This window comes from Mytilus trossulus, chromosome 10, assembly GCF_036588685.1.
Source record: "Mytilus trossulus isolate FHL-02 chromosome 10, PNRI_Mtr1.1.1.hap1, whole genome shotgun sequence".
Classification (NCBI taxonomy): Eukaryota; Metazoa; Mollusca; class Bivalvia; order Mytilida; family Mytilidae; genus Mytilus; species Mytilus trossulus.
In genome coordinates, this window is record NC_086382.1 from 32167369 (window position 1) to 32184189 (window position 16821).

The 16821-nt window shown below is 32.1% G+C and overlaps 1 protein-coding gene across 3 annotated transcripts in view; it reads left to right on the top strand.

Moving 5' to 3' along the window:
* Positions 1 to 5653: 5653 nt before the first annotated feature.
* The window catches only part of LOC134687221 (uncharacterized), a 35012-nt gene continuing 23844 nt past the window's right edge, over positions 5654 to 16821 (top strand). For 2 of the 3 annotated variants that reach the window (XM_063547347.1, XM_063547348.1), the window contains exons 1-6: positions 5654 to 5856; positions 7879 to 8137; positions 8575 to 8634; positions 9471 to 9681; positions 11497 to 11604; positions 12229 to 12442. In XM_063547347.1, coding sequence (XP_063403417.1) covers positions 5712 to 5856; positions 7879 to 8137; positions 8575 to 8634; positions 9471 to 9681; positions 11497 to 11604; positions 12229 to 12442 — 997 coding nt within the window. In that variant the 5' untranslated portion in view covers positions 5654 to 5711. Of the gene's footprint in view, positions 5857 to 7560; positions 7695 to 7878; positions 8138 to 8574; positions 8635 to 9470; positions 9682 to 11496; positions 11605 to 12228; positions 12443 to 16821 lie in introns of those variants that run through there. The other variant, XM_063547349.1, reaches the window with a different exon arrangement.

Sequence of the window (16821 nt, forward strand, 5' to 3'; positions counted from 1 at the left end):
CTATGTAACAGGTCAATATGAAGTCCTTACAAAATAATTGTTATAGTTTCTGTAGGACAATCATTGGTTGTCATTCAGAAAAAAAAGCCCTAAAGTGTCTTTCAAAAAACAAAAAAAAGTGGTTGGCTCTTAATTTTACAGCCCATCTCTTGTTTAATTTACTTTGTTGATATTTGTACATATATGTATAAGAAGACATAAGAACTCTGCACAAAGTAGACGTAGAACTTACATTTGTTTAAATGTTGTACAATGTTATGTTACTTGTTAGTCTTATGGGCACTGTGAAACAATATTTAAGTTATCCTCCATTAGTTGATTGTTTATACCTGTTTTATCAATTGTACACCTTATCTGTAAGAAAAGAACTTCCTTGAATTGTAGAAATAACCTTGTATCATTGGTATTGTTATGTGTAAGGAATTTGCCTATAAATAATAGACCATATCCCTTTTTGGGATTCTGCTTTACATGTGTCTGACATCAATAAGTTGTGTGCTTTTAAATCAGAAAGTTTCTTTCGTGACATAAAAATTTACAGAATTTCTGTAGTCCCTGCAGTGAAAGACGAAAAGATTTTACACAGAGAAAAGACGATAATTTTTTTTGAAATTAGCGTTTGTTTATAAGGCTAGCAAGACTTGAGTTTGTGGCACAGAACGATAAAGGGACTAGAGAATATTTGGCTTGTTCAAATATACTAACTACTACATGTATTGGTGGTTGTTTATAAGGTTACATTTTCTTATTAATCACCTAAGGATAACGGCACATATCAATAATGCAACTAAAAGTAGGCTTGTTTAAAACTGTTTACAGGAGTGAACGTTGTAAACTATGAATGATTGGCTAAGATTTAAAGGAAAACCGTGTTGTGGTTATGTATTTTTTATATGAAACAATGAAAAGGAATCATTCTTCTCTGTCACTAAAGTTTGTTCTGACAGGTATTTTTATTTATTGATTGACAGTTAAGAACCTATTAGTTAGTACTATTAATTTAAGTCTGACAATCAGTACTTACATTTTTATAATTGTTTATTTTTAATTTTTTTTAAATATTCCAAAACTATCAAATATATATGGTCAGATTTAATTATGAAATAGTATACATGTATTTACAATCGTTAGAAAGTTTATTTTTAAAAGTCTTACAAATCAATTATTACAATGTATCATATGCTTTCTTATTATCTATTTACCAGTGTCAGATAAAATATTGTATAACTACTTTTGACTACTTCCTTAATGCTGAGTTCACACATCGAATTCGATTCGCATTAACTAATTTGAATTAGTTTAATTCGCATTTGAAACATCTTAAGCCCTACCGTCAATTCTAATTCGAATTGCAATGTGCATCAAATTCACTAAACTGTTCAAAAGATGTTGACTTTTAATTCGTATTAACCCTTACCATGCAGTACCCGTCTTTTGACGGGCGGACCCTAATAACCGTTATTTGGCTCTAATGGCGTTCCATACTTTTAGAAGTCCACTTTATGATACTTATTTTAAAAGTTATGCATGTTCCGTCAATCTGAGGCTATCCATATTCACGTTTCTCATGTATAAGTAGCATTTTGAGCACAAATACGGACTTGGAAAATTGAAATTGGCTAAAACTCGATTTTCTGGAGGGGTAGGCTTCACATCTGTATCTTACACAAGAAGTTCAGAGGCATAAAACTGGCAAAGATAGTGCAAACCCACAGCCATATAACTACTGATCATTATTATTATTGAAATACGCATAGGAAACAACTACTTCCGGTTTTGGGTCCATTCGAAGTCAAAAATCGGCAAAAATCGTGAAATTCAGTATTTTGGGTCCAAATGACCTTCTGTAGACCGATGAATCAAGATCAGATTCACTCCGACTTAACAACTGTTGGGGTCTATTTGTTCACTAGGGTCCATTCTACACGCAGGCTACAGCTGGATACCTTAACCAGCAACCCTGGGTCTTCTGGGTCAAGAGAAGGGGTAAAAAATCGGCAAAATTGACGTTTTTTGCACCTGTTGACCCACTTTGGGGCAAATTCCCGTCAAAAAAACTTTTAATTATAAAAAAACATTGTTTATTAGTTTATTTCCCATCAATCATTATGTCTATTTTAGTCATTTGAATTTTTATTAGAAGAAAATATATATTTTGGCAATCAAGAAAGAATCCACATTTCAATAACATTAGTTTTTAATTAGTTTACGTTGAAAAATAAAATTGAAAATGCCCTGTGTTGAAAAAAACATTAAAATTTGATCAAAAGGCACTCTAAAACTTTTAATTTTCAATGCCATATAACATCTGTGTCAACTTACAAAATGCCCAAAAACAACATTCTTAGATTATTTTTGTTGGCCCTTTAAAGCTTTTAGATTTTGGTCTAAATTTATGTCTTACAAGGATACTTGGTAACATTTACTAGAAGAATTTTTGCATTTTTTTGTTTTTTTTGAAACATGTTCAGAACCAGCAACATAATTTCGATTAGATATAAACTGCAGTTTAAATAAAATTGTGCAAATTTAGAGACCCATATTATTTAATTTGAGCTCATTTTATCCTCATACTGGAAAAGCAAGTTTCCTTCTAAAAGACCTGCTGTAAATGCAATTTTCAGCAATAGTGCTTTATAAATGTTCATTTTCCCCCACCATACCTTAATATGAAATAATTCAAACTACTCTTCTAATCTTTCCATGAGTGATATCCATCACTTTGATTAGTTAAGAATATATCTCTCTGAAGCAGTTACAAATCTGACAATCAGACACAAATCAATAACAACAGTAAACAATGTGTTCTTTTTCTTCTCAAACATTGTTTAGTTATAATATTGATGTGAAAAATGTTTTGGTTAAATTTTTTTTGTCTTTTTATGTTTATGCATTTCCATATGACAGTTGTAGATGTTTATTATTATTAAGGGAAATTTACTAATGATTTTATGATATATATATAATAATGGAGTTAAACCTTTATTATATTGCTGTATATGTTGTTACTGAAAAAGACAGGAAAATTATTAAAAATAAAATTTATTGTTGTAAGTAATCTGATGTTGGTTTTTTTTGGCAAATAAGTTTTATTCTGTTTTATATATACTAAGGAATGTGATATGACTGCCAACAAGACAACAATACTGTCAACATATATTTGTTCCACCTAACAGAAGTTCCACTGGAAACTTTGTTATAAACAATGTAATAATAAATGTTTAGTTTAAATGTTCCTGTTGGAACAAATATTTTACACCCTTTATTCTGTAAGGAACAAACACTATAATATCTGTTCCATTGGAAATAATATTACAGAATATTTCTTCTAGTTGGAACTTATATCCTGAAGGAACTCCTTTTTCGTGACAATCCATCAGAATCTTCTAAAAAATGTATTTAAGCATCTATAGGTCAACACACAGCCTTCAACAATGAGCAAAACCTGTTTTCTCTATTATGACAAATGTCACAGGATGCAAGACACGGAAAAGCTAACCCAGCAGAATCATAAATATATATGGTCCATTGTTCAACATTAAGGTCTCTTTCTCAGATACTTGTAGTAAATATTTTTTATGTATGAATAAGTTGTCCATAGAATTGAGAATGGAAATAGGAAATGTGTCCGAGACAACATCCTTACCAGAAATCAGAAAACAGCCCACGGCCACCAATGGGTCTTCAATGCAGCAAAAAAATCCTGCACCAAGCGGCTAGCCCCTAAACAATAATGTGTACTAGTTCAGTTAAATTAATGCCACACTAAACTCTGAAACATATAAATGAACCAAAATGACAATTATCATCATAAATTAACAAAGCACTACTAGCATTTACTAAAATGCCATTTCAGGGCTGCCAAGTCTCACACACTTAAGGTGAGACTCCCACATGTTCATGCTTTTTTGGCTGCATTTTCCTTTGATCTATTATGTTTTCTCTGATCTTTTCAATTTTGACCAAATCTTACATATTTGCTTTATGAAAATTCGGCAGAACTGCCATTTTCAGACCTCAAACTACTGTAAATTCAGAAATTATTGCGTGCATTTATTATTGCGATTTTGTCATTTTACACTTGAATGCGATTTTAATTTTTACGATTTTGAGAAAAGTCATGCTTAATTCAGTTAAAATATTACAAAATGCGAGTTTTAATTATTGCATTTACAACTCAGTCGCATTATTCGCAATAATAAAAACCTCGCAATAATTTCTCATTTTACAGTAATCAAAAGATTATGTCTTCATTAAATGAAAATTAGTCCCATGGCCATCTGTCAGGGTTCAGCTGACCTTGATCTCATTTTCATGGTTCAAAAATCAATGTTAATTAATGATATTTCATGGTTAGTATAAAAAAAAGAAGATGTGGTATGATTGCCAATGAGACAACTGTCCACAAGAGACTAAAATGCTACAGACATTAACAGCTATAGGTCACCTTAGAGCCTTCATCAATGAGCATAGTCAACTATAAAAGGCCCCGATATGACAATGTAAAACAATGGATTTTTTTGGAAAAAAAGTTTGTTTCCAGTTTTTGGAGAAAAAAATAATTTGTTTTTAATTCGGAGAAAAACAAATGGTTTATTTAACCCTCTGCTGCCACTATATGTAATGCTAAAGTTATTTAAAATAAGATAAAATCAAATGGTTGCTGCCTTATTATAAGCATCATTTAAGGTGGTATGGGAGTCTAAAATAAAAATGATAAAATTTGTTCATACTTTGTCAAAATGTAGTTTCTATTGAAACATGTTCAAAAATATTATAAAAATGATAGGTCACCGTGCATTTTCTCAAGCTACAGGTTGTGACAAAATGACAAATTTTGTATGGATTATACAGAAAAAAAACAACATTTTGTGATTAGAAACTAAACAAAATGATAGAATTGTAAAATAAATTAGGAAAAGATTGCTTTCATACAATGCTTTGAGAATATCAAAAGAAAAGATAGGGTCACCATACGTTTTTTCGGGTTAAAAGACAAAATAGGAAAATTTCATGAAGAGTCCTTCAGAAAATGCACTGTTTTAGAGTTACCTCCCCTTAAATTGCAAATTTGAAAATATTAAAAAAACAACCAAAAATAATATACACTTGTAAAAATATTAATATTTATAAGTTATATGCTTATAAATTGGTTCTTTTAAATGAAAATTCGCATTAAAAATCTGCATTCCTGCATCAAATTTTGTTAATTTGATAGAAAATATGGACCTTAGATTCTCTGTTTTTTTTTCAATCCAAGATGGCGAAAGACACCCATACCACCTTAAGGTCATTTAAAGCTCTTAAGGTGGAGCACCGATATCTACCACCCTTCAAATTGGTATAGATCCTCAATGCAATGTGCAAAGATTTCAAAATTGTGATTAAAACTATGTACATAGGCTAATAATGAGTTAGATGAATTTGTGGAGAACAGCTGGTGTGAGCTGTTCTCTGAAAGTGTTGACTGTGGCGACAGCGACTGTTTGCATTGGCAATAAGTTCCATTGGCACTAGGAAAGCTACCTTCTCAGAAGGTTTCTGTTGTAATTGTTTAATTTGGACATTACGTTATAGTTTACTATTAAGTTAAATTTCTCCTCTGTACTTAGATATACCGTAGAAGTCCCGCCGTTTTAGAGTTATCCATCCTTGACTTTTTACCGGATCGATGTAAACAAAAATTTACAGGACGTAAAATCTCATCTATCATGTCTTTCGTAAATTGTACAATCATTGACAAGGACACAATTCACTGTCATAATGTCACCTTTAAAGCAGAGAATATGTTGACATATGAAGACAAAGGGTTTTGGATTTATTTGGGCATTTACTGTGCCCTTGTACTGTTTGCAGGTGCGTTTACCTTGAAATTCGAAAGTAAAGTGACAGTCTCGCAGTAGTATCCCCTTAACAAACTTTTTTTAGGGGGTGGTGTGGTTTAGCCCCCCCCCCCTCCTACTTAGAAATCGTATTTTGTATTAACCATTTCTTGTTTTAATGTTAATCTTTACTATAAATAGAATATCCAGCACTGATTAGGGTGGCAAAACAATGCAGAGCCGTGGTGTAGTGGTTAGTGCATCGTATAGGTTCGATTCCCTTTCGGGATGAAAATTTCAGGAACTCAATTTTCGAGCTCTCCTTTGACACCATTTGCGAGTATGGTTTTGAGGAAATGATGATAGTCTGTCCGAAGGGGACGATAAATGGCTGACCAGTGTTCAGAGAGAACCATATATCTCTTGCATGTTAAAGACACCTTGTAGATTTCGAAAAAGATTAGGCTAATGCGGCTACAAGGCAGCACTCGCACCCTCAAAGTTGAAAGGGATTAATATAAGTTGCAAAACTTGTTTCCCAATCCACTATAAATAAATATGTTTAAACTAAACTACACTCCTTTAAATATGTACATGTCATAATTCCATTGGCCAAATCCAGGTATGTTTGCGTCCATTCATGTTCGTGCCCAGTCTCATTCGCACCCTACTAGTTCGCACCCTACACGTTTGCGCCCAATTTTTTTTATTGGTTTTGTGTTTAATGACTGTAACAAGTTTTGGCAATTATATTCCTTTAAGCATAATTTGTTGTCATTGTCTCAAATAAATTAAGACAAGTTTTTTTTTTTGTGTTGAATAAATTTTAATGTCTCCAAATAAATTGAGACTTTTTTTTTGTGTTAAATAAATATTAATCATGTTTTGGATTGTGTATTATCAGAGACATATATACACATATATATCTCTGGTATTATTAAAAAAAAATATCAGTTTCGAAATAAAGTGAGAATCTGTCAACGTTTTTTGTTGTTGTGTTGAATAACTCTTAATCATGTTTTGGTTAGTGTTCGTTTATTTTGAGTAACCATATGCCTGATGAACAAAAAGTGTGCCAATTATCATGATTATTGAAAAATGGTTTGGTATAACAAGAAAACCTCTCTAATGTTCAAAAACATTTCTTACACAGCTATGGACAGTGATGGATTAGTCCAAATATTTATGACTTTTGCAAGGCTACATGTGTTTTAATCATTATTATATTATTATTATTAAATCATAATTATTTGGACTAGTGATGGATATGAATTTTGATATGTAAACAAGTGCCTGTGCTGGAAACCTATATTTTTTTGTTGTATTTGTTGTTCAATAAAGATATTTGTAACATTGTTTTATTCCCCTCCATCTTTGCCCCCCCCAAAAAAAATAAATAAAAATAAAAATAAAAATAGCTTTTATGCTGTTGGGTACCAGGTGGTGTGCCTTGGTGTGTCTTTGGTGAATAGACACCTGGCACCCTAAACAGTCTCAACCTTTTGAAATATTTGTTATTATGTTTTGACAAAAATTATTCATATAAATTTATTTTGAAAACAAAAACCAGGCATGCGCCGGAAAGTAAACATCAGTACGTTGATGGTTTTCTGTCACAAAAGAAAGAAGAAAAGAGAAACCTACAAATTTGCATCCGCATTATGTAACAATTGCATCCTATGATTCACTTGTTGACTTTATATTTAAGTGACTAAAATGCAGAGTCATAAATAACAATAGTACCTTTATTCATCATTTCTAAAGCATTATATTATATGAATTATGGTGTATATATATATATTTTCTGAGCGTTGTCATTATGAGCTGGTTGAGCTGAAATGGAGGATTTTCTTTGGGATTGATTTTTTCCATGTAAATATGTATCCAAACTTGAACAGTGTATTTGTCTTAATTAATTAATTTGTGCCAAGGATCTGGAGAGGGTCACATTTGCCAGACCTGAAATCTATTTGTCCTAAAAGACAAATTGGGATTTAGGTAAAATTTTATTATTTTTATAGAATTAATTCCTAGTCTTAACATTGTTTAATTTCAGGACTAATGTCTGGCTTAACAATGGGACTTCTATCATTAGATTTGATGACATTAAAGATTATGAAAGATGGTGGATCTCCAAAAGAGAAAAAACAAGCACAAAAAATACTTCCTTTAGTTGAGAGACACCATTTATTACTAGTGACCTTATTATTAGCTAATGCAGCTGCCGTGGAATCAATGCCAATCTTCCTAGACAAAGTGTCCAGTCCTGTTATAGCAATCCTTGTGTCTGTTACAGCTGTTTTGATATTTGGGGAGTAAGTATATATATGGTGTTGAAAAAAAATTCCCACACTTATGAAGAAATAAGAAGACTAAATGGGGTAAGACTGAAACTTGTTGACAAAAGTCTTAACAAAGTGAGTGCTCCTAAATTTATAATTTATGCATGCTATACATGGACATTGTTTATGTTTGATGTTGATATAAACTAATATCTGAATATATCTCATTTAGGTTATAAAAAACATACCTTGAAAAACACATCTTATTCAAATGTTATGTTTCTTTTATTTTGGGGGAGGGGAGAGGGAATGAAGCAAAGATTTCTTTCAAGTGAAGAATAATCCTGATTGTTTCATATAGAAAATTTCAAAATGTGAATTTTGATTCTTGCGTTTATAACCCTGGTGCATTTTGGCAATAACAAAAACATGGCAATAATTTCTGAAGTTACAGTATTTTATTATTTCAGAGTTGTACCACAAGCTGTTTGTACAAGACATGGTGTGGCAATAGGAGCAGCTTTATCACCGTAAGTATGAATGGAGACAGTCCAGATACCTTTATAGAGACATTAATAGTATAGACCACTTTTGAGTTCATCCGTCACTGGAAAAAACTCGTCAATTATACGCGCCTTTATCACCGTCATTTGTGCGCTTAGGGGCGTCGTCACTTCCCTTCCAATGTTGAGCGAGTGGTTGGAAAACTATAATTCTATATTGTACGAATTATTCAGCAAATTGAATTCTCAAAATTGACAATCAACACTGCTGGCATTAGGGAATTGTCAGTAAGTACCTACAGAGCAACCATTATTTCTAGTTTATCCTGCACAAAGACGATCACTAAGACGCTTGATGAACGTAAATAGTGCAGGGATACAGGCGACCCCCTCTATCTGGTAAATGACGTCATAAAGGCGTGCATAATTGACGAGTTTTTGCCGGTGACGGATGAACTCGAAAGTGGTCTATTGAATTAATTCTTTATTATGTGCTATCACTATTTTACGAAATTTTCCTGTGGTCTTATTGTGACTGATAATTTCTTTTCTCTGCACAGTGGAGTGATATGAAAAATTAAAGCTAAAATCTTAAAGCTGTGCCCTGCAGAGCATCTGGTTGTCAATGAAATAAAATTAACAATGTCATCATAGGTAAAATAGTGATAAACAGCTGATTATCATTGGTACTAGCTCAAGCAGGGATATCAATCAAGTTGAGATGACCAGAAATTGGAATCTATAATTAATCAATGATTATTATTCACTTGCAATATTGGAACATATTGCCGGTATCTGGTATATACTATTTGATTATGTGTATTGTAATTTTATATTTCAACATACTTTTTCACCTATTTCAGAGTAGTATACCTGTTAATTGGTATGTTCTGCATAATATCATGGCCATTGTCAAAGTTGTTAGACTGTTTACTTGGAACAGACCATGGAACATTTTATCGACGAGCAGAGTTAAAAGTTCTTGTTGATTTACATAGTAGTTCATCACCAAATTTAGTAAATGGTTCAGACGGAGAGGAAAGTTTAACAGTGGATGAAGTCCTCATTATAAAAGTATAATTTTTTACTACCTTAACTAACTACATGTGTTCCCCATGCCTTCTTTTTAGCTCACCTGGCCCAAAGGGCCATGTGAGCTTTTCTCATCACTTGGCGTCCATTGTCAGTCGTTGTCGTTCGTCTTTAACTTTTACAAAAATATTCTCCTCTGAAACTACTGGGCCAAATTCAACCAAACTTGGCCAAAATCATCATTGGAGTATCTAGTTTAAAACATAGGGGTAAATGTATATTTTGGCTTATAACTCTGAAACCAAAGCATTTAGACATTGATAAAGTTGTTCATTAAGTCTATATCTATCTGCCCGAAATTTTCAGATGAATGCGATAATGGGTTGTTGGGTTGCTGCCCCTGAATTGGTAATTTCAATGAAATTTTGTCCGTTTTCGGTTATTATCTTGAAAATTATTATAGAAAGAGGTAAACTGTAAACAGTAATTATGTTCAGCTAAGTAAGATCTCTAGTAAGTCAACATGATAAAAATGGTCAGTTGACCCCTAAAGGAATTATTGCCCTTAATAATCATTTTTAACCAATTTTTGGTAAATTTTTGTAATCTTTTACAAAAACCTTCTCCTCTGAAACTACTGGACCAAATTTAACCAAACTTAGCCACAATCATTATTAGGGTACTTAGTTCAAAAAATGTGTGCGATGACCCGACCAACCAATCAAGATGGCCGCCATGGCTAAAAGTAGAACATTGGGGTAAAATGTAGATGTTGGCTTATAACTCTGAAACCAAAGCATTTAAACAAATCTTACAAAGCGTTTACTTGTTTATCTAGCAAATATCTATCTGCCCTGAAATTTTCAGATGAATTGGACAACTGGTTGTTGGGTTGATGCTCCCCATTTGGTAATTTTTTTTTTTAAATTTAGCTGTTTTTGGTTATTATCTTCAATATTATTATAGATGAAGATAAACTGTAAACAGCAGTAATGTTGAGCAAATTAAGATCTACAAATAAATCAAATATGACCAAAATGGTCAGTTGACCCCTCAAGGAGTTATTGTCCTTTATAGTCGATTTTTAACAATTTTCATTGATTTGGTATATTTTGATAAGTTTTTACAAATGTTTTCCTCTGTACCTAACGGCCAAGTTCATTACAGATAGAGAAAATTGTAAGTAGCAAGAATGATCAGTAAAGTATGATCTACAAACTTTTCACCATCAACAAAACACCATTTTGTCATGAATCCATCTGTTTCCTTTGTTTAATATGCACATAGACCAAGGTGAAACACAGGCTCTTAAGAGCCTCTAGTTAAAGATCTGACAGTGCTGACCTTTCTAATTTAAGGTGGTACCTAACATTACAGGGAGATAACTCTGTAAAATCAGCTAAACGTTTTGATTACGTTGTGTTTTTAAGGGAATATAAAGCTTCGCAATGATCAAAATAAGTGTTTGTCAAACTGCTATATTCAATGTAACCAGTGTAATTTTTCTGACAAAACGGTTGGTTCAAAATTTTAGAAATTTTTATATATTTGTTAAAGGGTCAAAGGAAATACTTTGACACAATTTTATGAAAATTAAACGAGCCAAATTAATTTTAGTGAAAGTGTTGGGTACCACCTTAAAGTATCCAGTCAGACTGTAGACTATCACTTTTGAAACTAGGTTTCTAAATCATATTTATGTTAAATTAATAGCATGTCAGTCTTAAAAAATTAGGGTTCATTAATACACTTTCAGATTGTATCCATATTAAGCACCTATCAATAATATCATTAGGAATATCAATATCCTACCAAAATTCATTCCAATCAAAATTCTAACAAACTGTTCTTTTCTAGGGTGCTTTAGATATGAAACATAAGACAGTGAAAGATGCTATGCTGCCACTGGATGATGTTTACATGCTGGATATTAATTCTCAAATGGATCATAAGACAATGAAAAATGTAGGTATATAAGTAGTGTTTGATGTTATACATATGAAGAATAGTATCATTAGCTAATTTTGAATAACATTATGATTCCATTCATACAAATTAGATTTTTCACAGAGTTTATAAACAGATATCTAATTGGGAAAAGAAAATATATGACATTTTGATGTATTATCTAGATAAAATGGACACCATTTCATGTGTCATAATAGTTGAACATTCCAGCTGCACATCTGTATTTACCTTCATATACATTGTAGGAAGATTTCTGTCCTCATTACCATATATATTTTTCAAATCTTAATGTATACAGAATGATTTCACCATTCAGCTGAGGGGGCATTAAGTTTAACTCTTGTTTGTCTGTACGAACCAGTACTTCTGTGCGCATATCTGTACATTTGTATTACCTGAAATGGGTTTGCATTAGTTAAATGTTAGCAATCAAGTTTTATGAAACTTATACACAATGCTTAATTTTACTGATAACTGAAAACTCTAATTGTAGGCCCCCTTTCAAAGTCTATGTTCAAAACTTTGGAGAGGGGAAGTGTGCGGAGGGGAGCATTCAGGTTCTCAGACACATTCTTCTTTTATATACATATTTTGTTATTATGATTCTAAATTTATTTTCAGATAGTAGACATGTCACATTCTAGACTACCAGTCTATGAGGATGAGAGAACTAACATCATATCAGTGTTGATAGTAAAGACATTAATATGTTTAGATCCAGAGGATTGTACTCCCGTCCGAACTCTTCTACATTCTAATTCAGTGGGAAGTGTTATTTATATTGATGATGACATGCCTCTATATGATCTGCTCAACTTATTTCAGACAGGAAAAGGTTTGTGCTCTTTCTGTTGGTATTGTCATTTTTTTTTCCTTGACACTGTGTTTTTCAATCTGAACCAGTTTATTACATAGTACATTGTAGGTGAGCCTTTACAGGAATTTAAGATATAAAGACCAGAACAGGGAAAGGGTAGTTAGTTAAATCTGTCATGTGACTTCCATCAGCACATGACAAAAAAATAGGCATCGTCACTTCCAACACATGTTGAGCAAATCATCAGAATGGATGAAAAAGTTTATACTGCACAAAATATTTGAAAATTTAAAATCTTATAAGTTGATCAGCCTCCCTTAGGTGGTACAAGAAATAAAATTACAGAACATTAATTATTTCTTACAAACCCTGCAGAAAGATGATTCTGAAAGTTCTTGATACTGTAATAGAGCAGTGATTCAGGTGCGCCTTCTACCTGGTAAATGAGTTCTTAACCTGTCTGGCAGTCATGTTTTACTTTGAATTAAAATCAAAATGGATATATGTTAAAGTATGATGGGTATGGAATTAAGGTGAACCTGAACCTGTCCTTGAACTTTCACCTTCAAGGTCAAATAATGAACGTCCACCTATGCAGTCTTATACATATTGTTTTTTGCCATGGCAAACCTTTTAAAGCATGTAAGGTTATGTACCTTTCTCTCAAACAATAAATCATTGAACATTTTAAAAAAATGGTTCACACGCCGATTCTTCAACTAAATATTCATAATTGTCAAGACAAGACCTTTGCAGTATACCATAGGTTTTGTCCAAAAAATGGTTATGTGGGGATGTAAAAGTTGTAAACTGTTAAATATAATAAAAACTTCAGAGACCATTCCATTGCACAACTAGTTTTGTGATAATAAGGGACATACCGCATGTTATGAAACTTATATCCAATGCTAGTTACTTTCAGGGTTCTTGAGTTATGTCCCTTTACAAAGAAAAAAATGTTAGATTTGTCATTTTAACGCCCTAACTTTAGTTTGTCTTTATGTTCTAATTCGTAACCTCAACCGAACATAAAACATTTATCAATATAATACAAAACTCTCACATGGGAGTAGCCACTTGCAAAAGTCAAGTGCATTTTATTCAGGTAATAAGTACACGTAATTCATTTTATATCAATGAAAATTATGAAAATTGTCTGTCTCTAACTAGGACTGCAACATCAATATTTGCGACTCTTCTTGGACTATCAACCTGTAAATAAATAATTTTCATAATTATTTATTTGGAAAAAAGCATCTAGAGCACTTGACTGCAATGACTCGAATGACTTCAACTACTATCAAACCACCCATGCGTAAATTTTTTCCCGCATACTTAATATATCCAATCAAACAGACCTTTCTATAAATAGCATAAACACATGTTCCTTACCAAACAAAACAAACTGTATCGATATATGTACAACTTTGATAAATATAATTACAATAACACAGCCTCTTTTAATGTTCCAACAAGAATTTTTTAAGTCATTAGGAGTGTGCTTGTACTTGAGGTTGATTTTTGCAGGGAGATTAATTATTCCATATAATAGATCCTGAATATATAAAAGATTTTTTATACAGCTCTGTTTTGGCTTAAAATCTTGCAATTTTTGGCAAGATGTATTCCTCAAACAATATTGGTTTATTTCTGGCACTTTAAAAAAAATAAGCATCAAAACTGATTTATGGTAAATATGAAATTCTGTTCTCTACTGTTATCGATCCCCCACGCTGTTTAAACAGAGGTGCTGATAATGAAAGTGGATCAGCATTAGCCATATAAATATTGGCAAGTCTTGCAGTCCTATTCTGCAATTTTTTTCTTCTTACTAGCTGGTGTTAATGAACTAAAATAAACTTCTCAGATGACTGCAAGATAACTTTTTTAGTAATCATTTTTGTTTTCTCCAAGTACATATCAGCACACTGACACAACTTGGTACAGACACACTGACACAACTTGGTACAGACACACTGACACAACTTGGTACAGACACACTGAAACAACTTGGTACAGACACACTGACACAACTTGGTACAGTCACACACTGACACAACTTGGTATGCTATATAATTGGGAATGTATCAAAGACCATAGAACAAAAAACAGCAGAAGGTCACCAACAGGTCTTCAAAGCAGCGAGAAATTCCTGCACCTGGAGGCGTCCTTCAGCTGGCCCCCAAACAAATCTATATACTAGTTCAGTGATAATGAACACCATACTTAACTCCAAATTGAACACTAGAAACTAAAATTTAAAAAAAATAAGACTAGTTTGCTTTGCAGGATATGGATAAATCAATTTTTAGTAAATAAAAAAAATGAACACTTAACATTATACTCATTCAAAAACAGACAAGTTATATGTATTTGAAAATAAATTTTGATCAAAAAAAGACAAGTAAAAAAGAGGGACGAAAGATACCAAAGGGACAGTCAAACTCATAAATCTAAAACAAACTGACAATGCCATGGCTAAAAATGAAAAAGACAAACAGACAAACAATAGCACAAATGACACAACATAGATTTGTGAAAGTAAGTGATTCTTTCCTGTCTATGTGAAAACAATCGTCCTCATTTAGAAACCAAGAATGAGGTCAAATTCTATAGCAGTCAAAATTGATAATATACATGCGTTGCCTCAAAACATTAAGCAACTTCCTGTTTATCGATTTCATTTATGTATTCTTACACTGAATGGCTATATATGAAATTTTTAATCAATATGTTTTTGTATTCATTATCTTTACCAGAAATTTAAATTTAGCAAGATATTTTAATTGCACAAAAAGTTGAGGAAAGGGTTAACTTTAAATATTTTATTTTGTGTTTATATGTATTAAAAAAATCATTAAAGATCACTTGTTAGAAATGACCTCATTGTAGATTTTCCAATGAAAGTCATTCTAGTCATAGATATAGGAAGATGTGGTGTGAGTGCCAATGAGACAACTCTTCATCCAAATAACAATTTAAAAAGTAAACCATTATAGGTTGAAGTACGGCCTTCAACACTGAGCCTTGGCTCACACCGAACAACAAGCTATAAAGGGCCCAAAATTACTAGTGTAAAACCATTCAAACGGGAAAACCAACGGTCTAATCTATATAAATGTTTGAATCCAATAAAAAAGTTTAAACTGTTTTAAAACATGTTTAAGAACTGTACTGAAAAAAAATGAATGCTTTTTTTTGGGGACAGATCCTGTATGAGTCTTTTGAAAGATTTTTTTTCTTGAAGGGGGGGGGGGGGGGGGGGTTGATTTACATTATCAATCTTTAAACTTCTCATTTAGTCCAAACCCATGTTATTACTATTAGTAACATAATATAAACAGAAATAAAAATGAAACAAACAATGCTTGTTTATAAACATCAGGATTTGCATTATCTCATCGAATACATCAGGAAGTACTTACATTGATTAATTCACAAAAGGATGTAGTCATTAGAAAAATGTATTACTTACTCATTTTTAGAAAGTGGTTACAATTTTGACATATTATGACAAGCAAATGAAGTTTTTATATCGACCATAATGTATATTTCTTGGAATGTTTGTTGTTTACAAAATGTAATCTTTTAATATTTTAAAATCTTTGGACAGTATTTAGTCTTTTCAGAAACATTTTAGTGCAATAAGACTTGTTTTAGTGGAAAAAGACTTATTTTTGTGCGATCAGACTCATTGAAGTGTGATACGAATAATTTTAGTGCTATAAGACTCATTTTAGTGCAATAAGACTCATTTTAATGTGAACAGACTCATTTCAATGTGAACAGACTCATTTTAATGTGAACAGACTCATTCTAGTGTGATCAGACTTATATTAGTGTGATAATATTCTTTCAAATTTGAAACAAGGAAACTTTTTAAATAATCAAAATGGTGAAAGACAGACTTGCTGAATTACAAGAGAAACATGTTGCTGTTCTTATAGAAGAGGCGGAATCCTCTGGAGATGAGCTGGCCGAATTACCAACAGGTAAATTCAAAAGAAAATGGAGTGGGAAGAAATATTCTAAAAAACTTGCTGTCAATGAGTTTTTAGAAAAGATGCGCACGATTGAAGACAACCTTAAATGTTTACGACGGGAACTTGACGCCATTAATAAACTCCAAACAAACTTGCATTTCTCTCCCTTTAAAGATGATAAAGAAATTCATAGAATGCAAGAAATGGGAAAAAACTTGTTGATTAGAGCCGGAAAATTAAAAGCCGAAATAGAGGATTTACCTAATACAACGTCGTGTAAAAAAGAATCAGACATGCAGCAAAGAGTACAAAATAACCACATTGAGAGGCTTATGAATATGCTACGGGATCTTGTCATTGAATTTAAAACGAATCAAGGCAAATTAATTGATAAGTCCAAAGAAATGTGTTTAA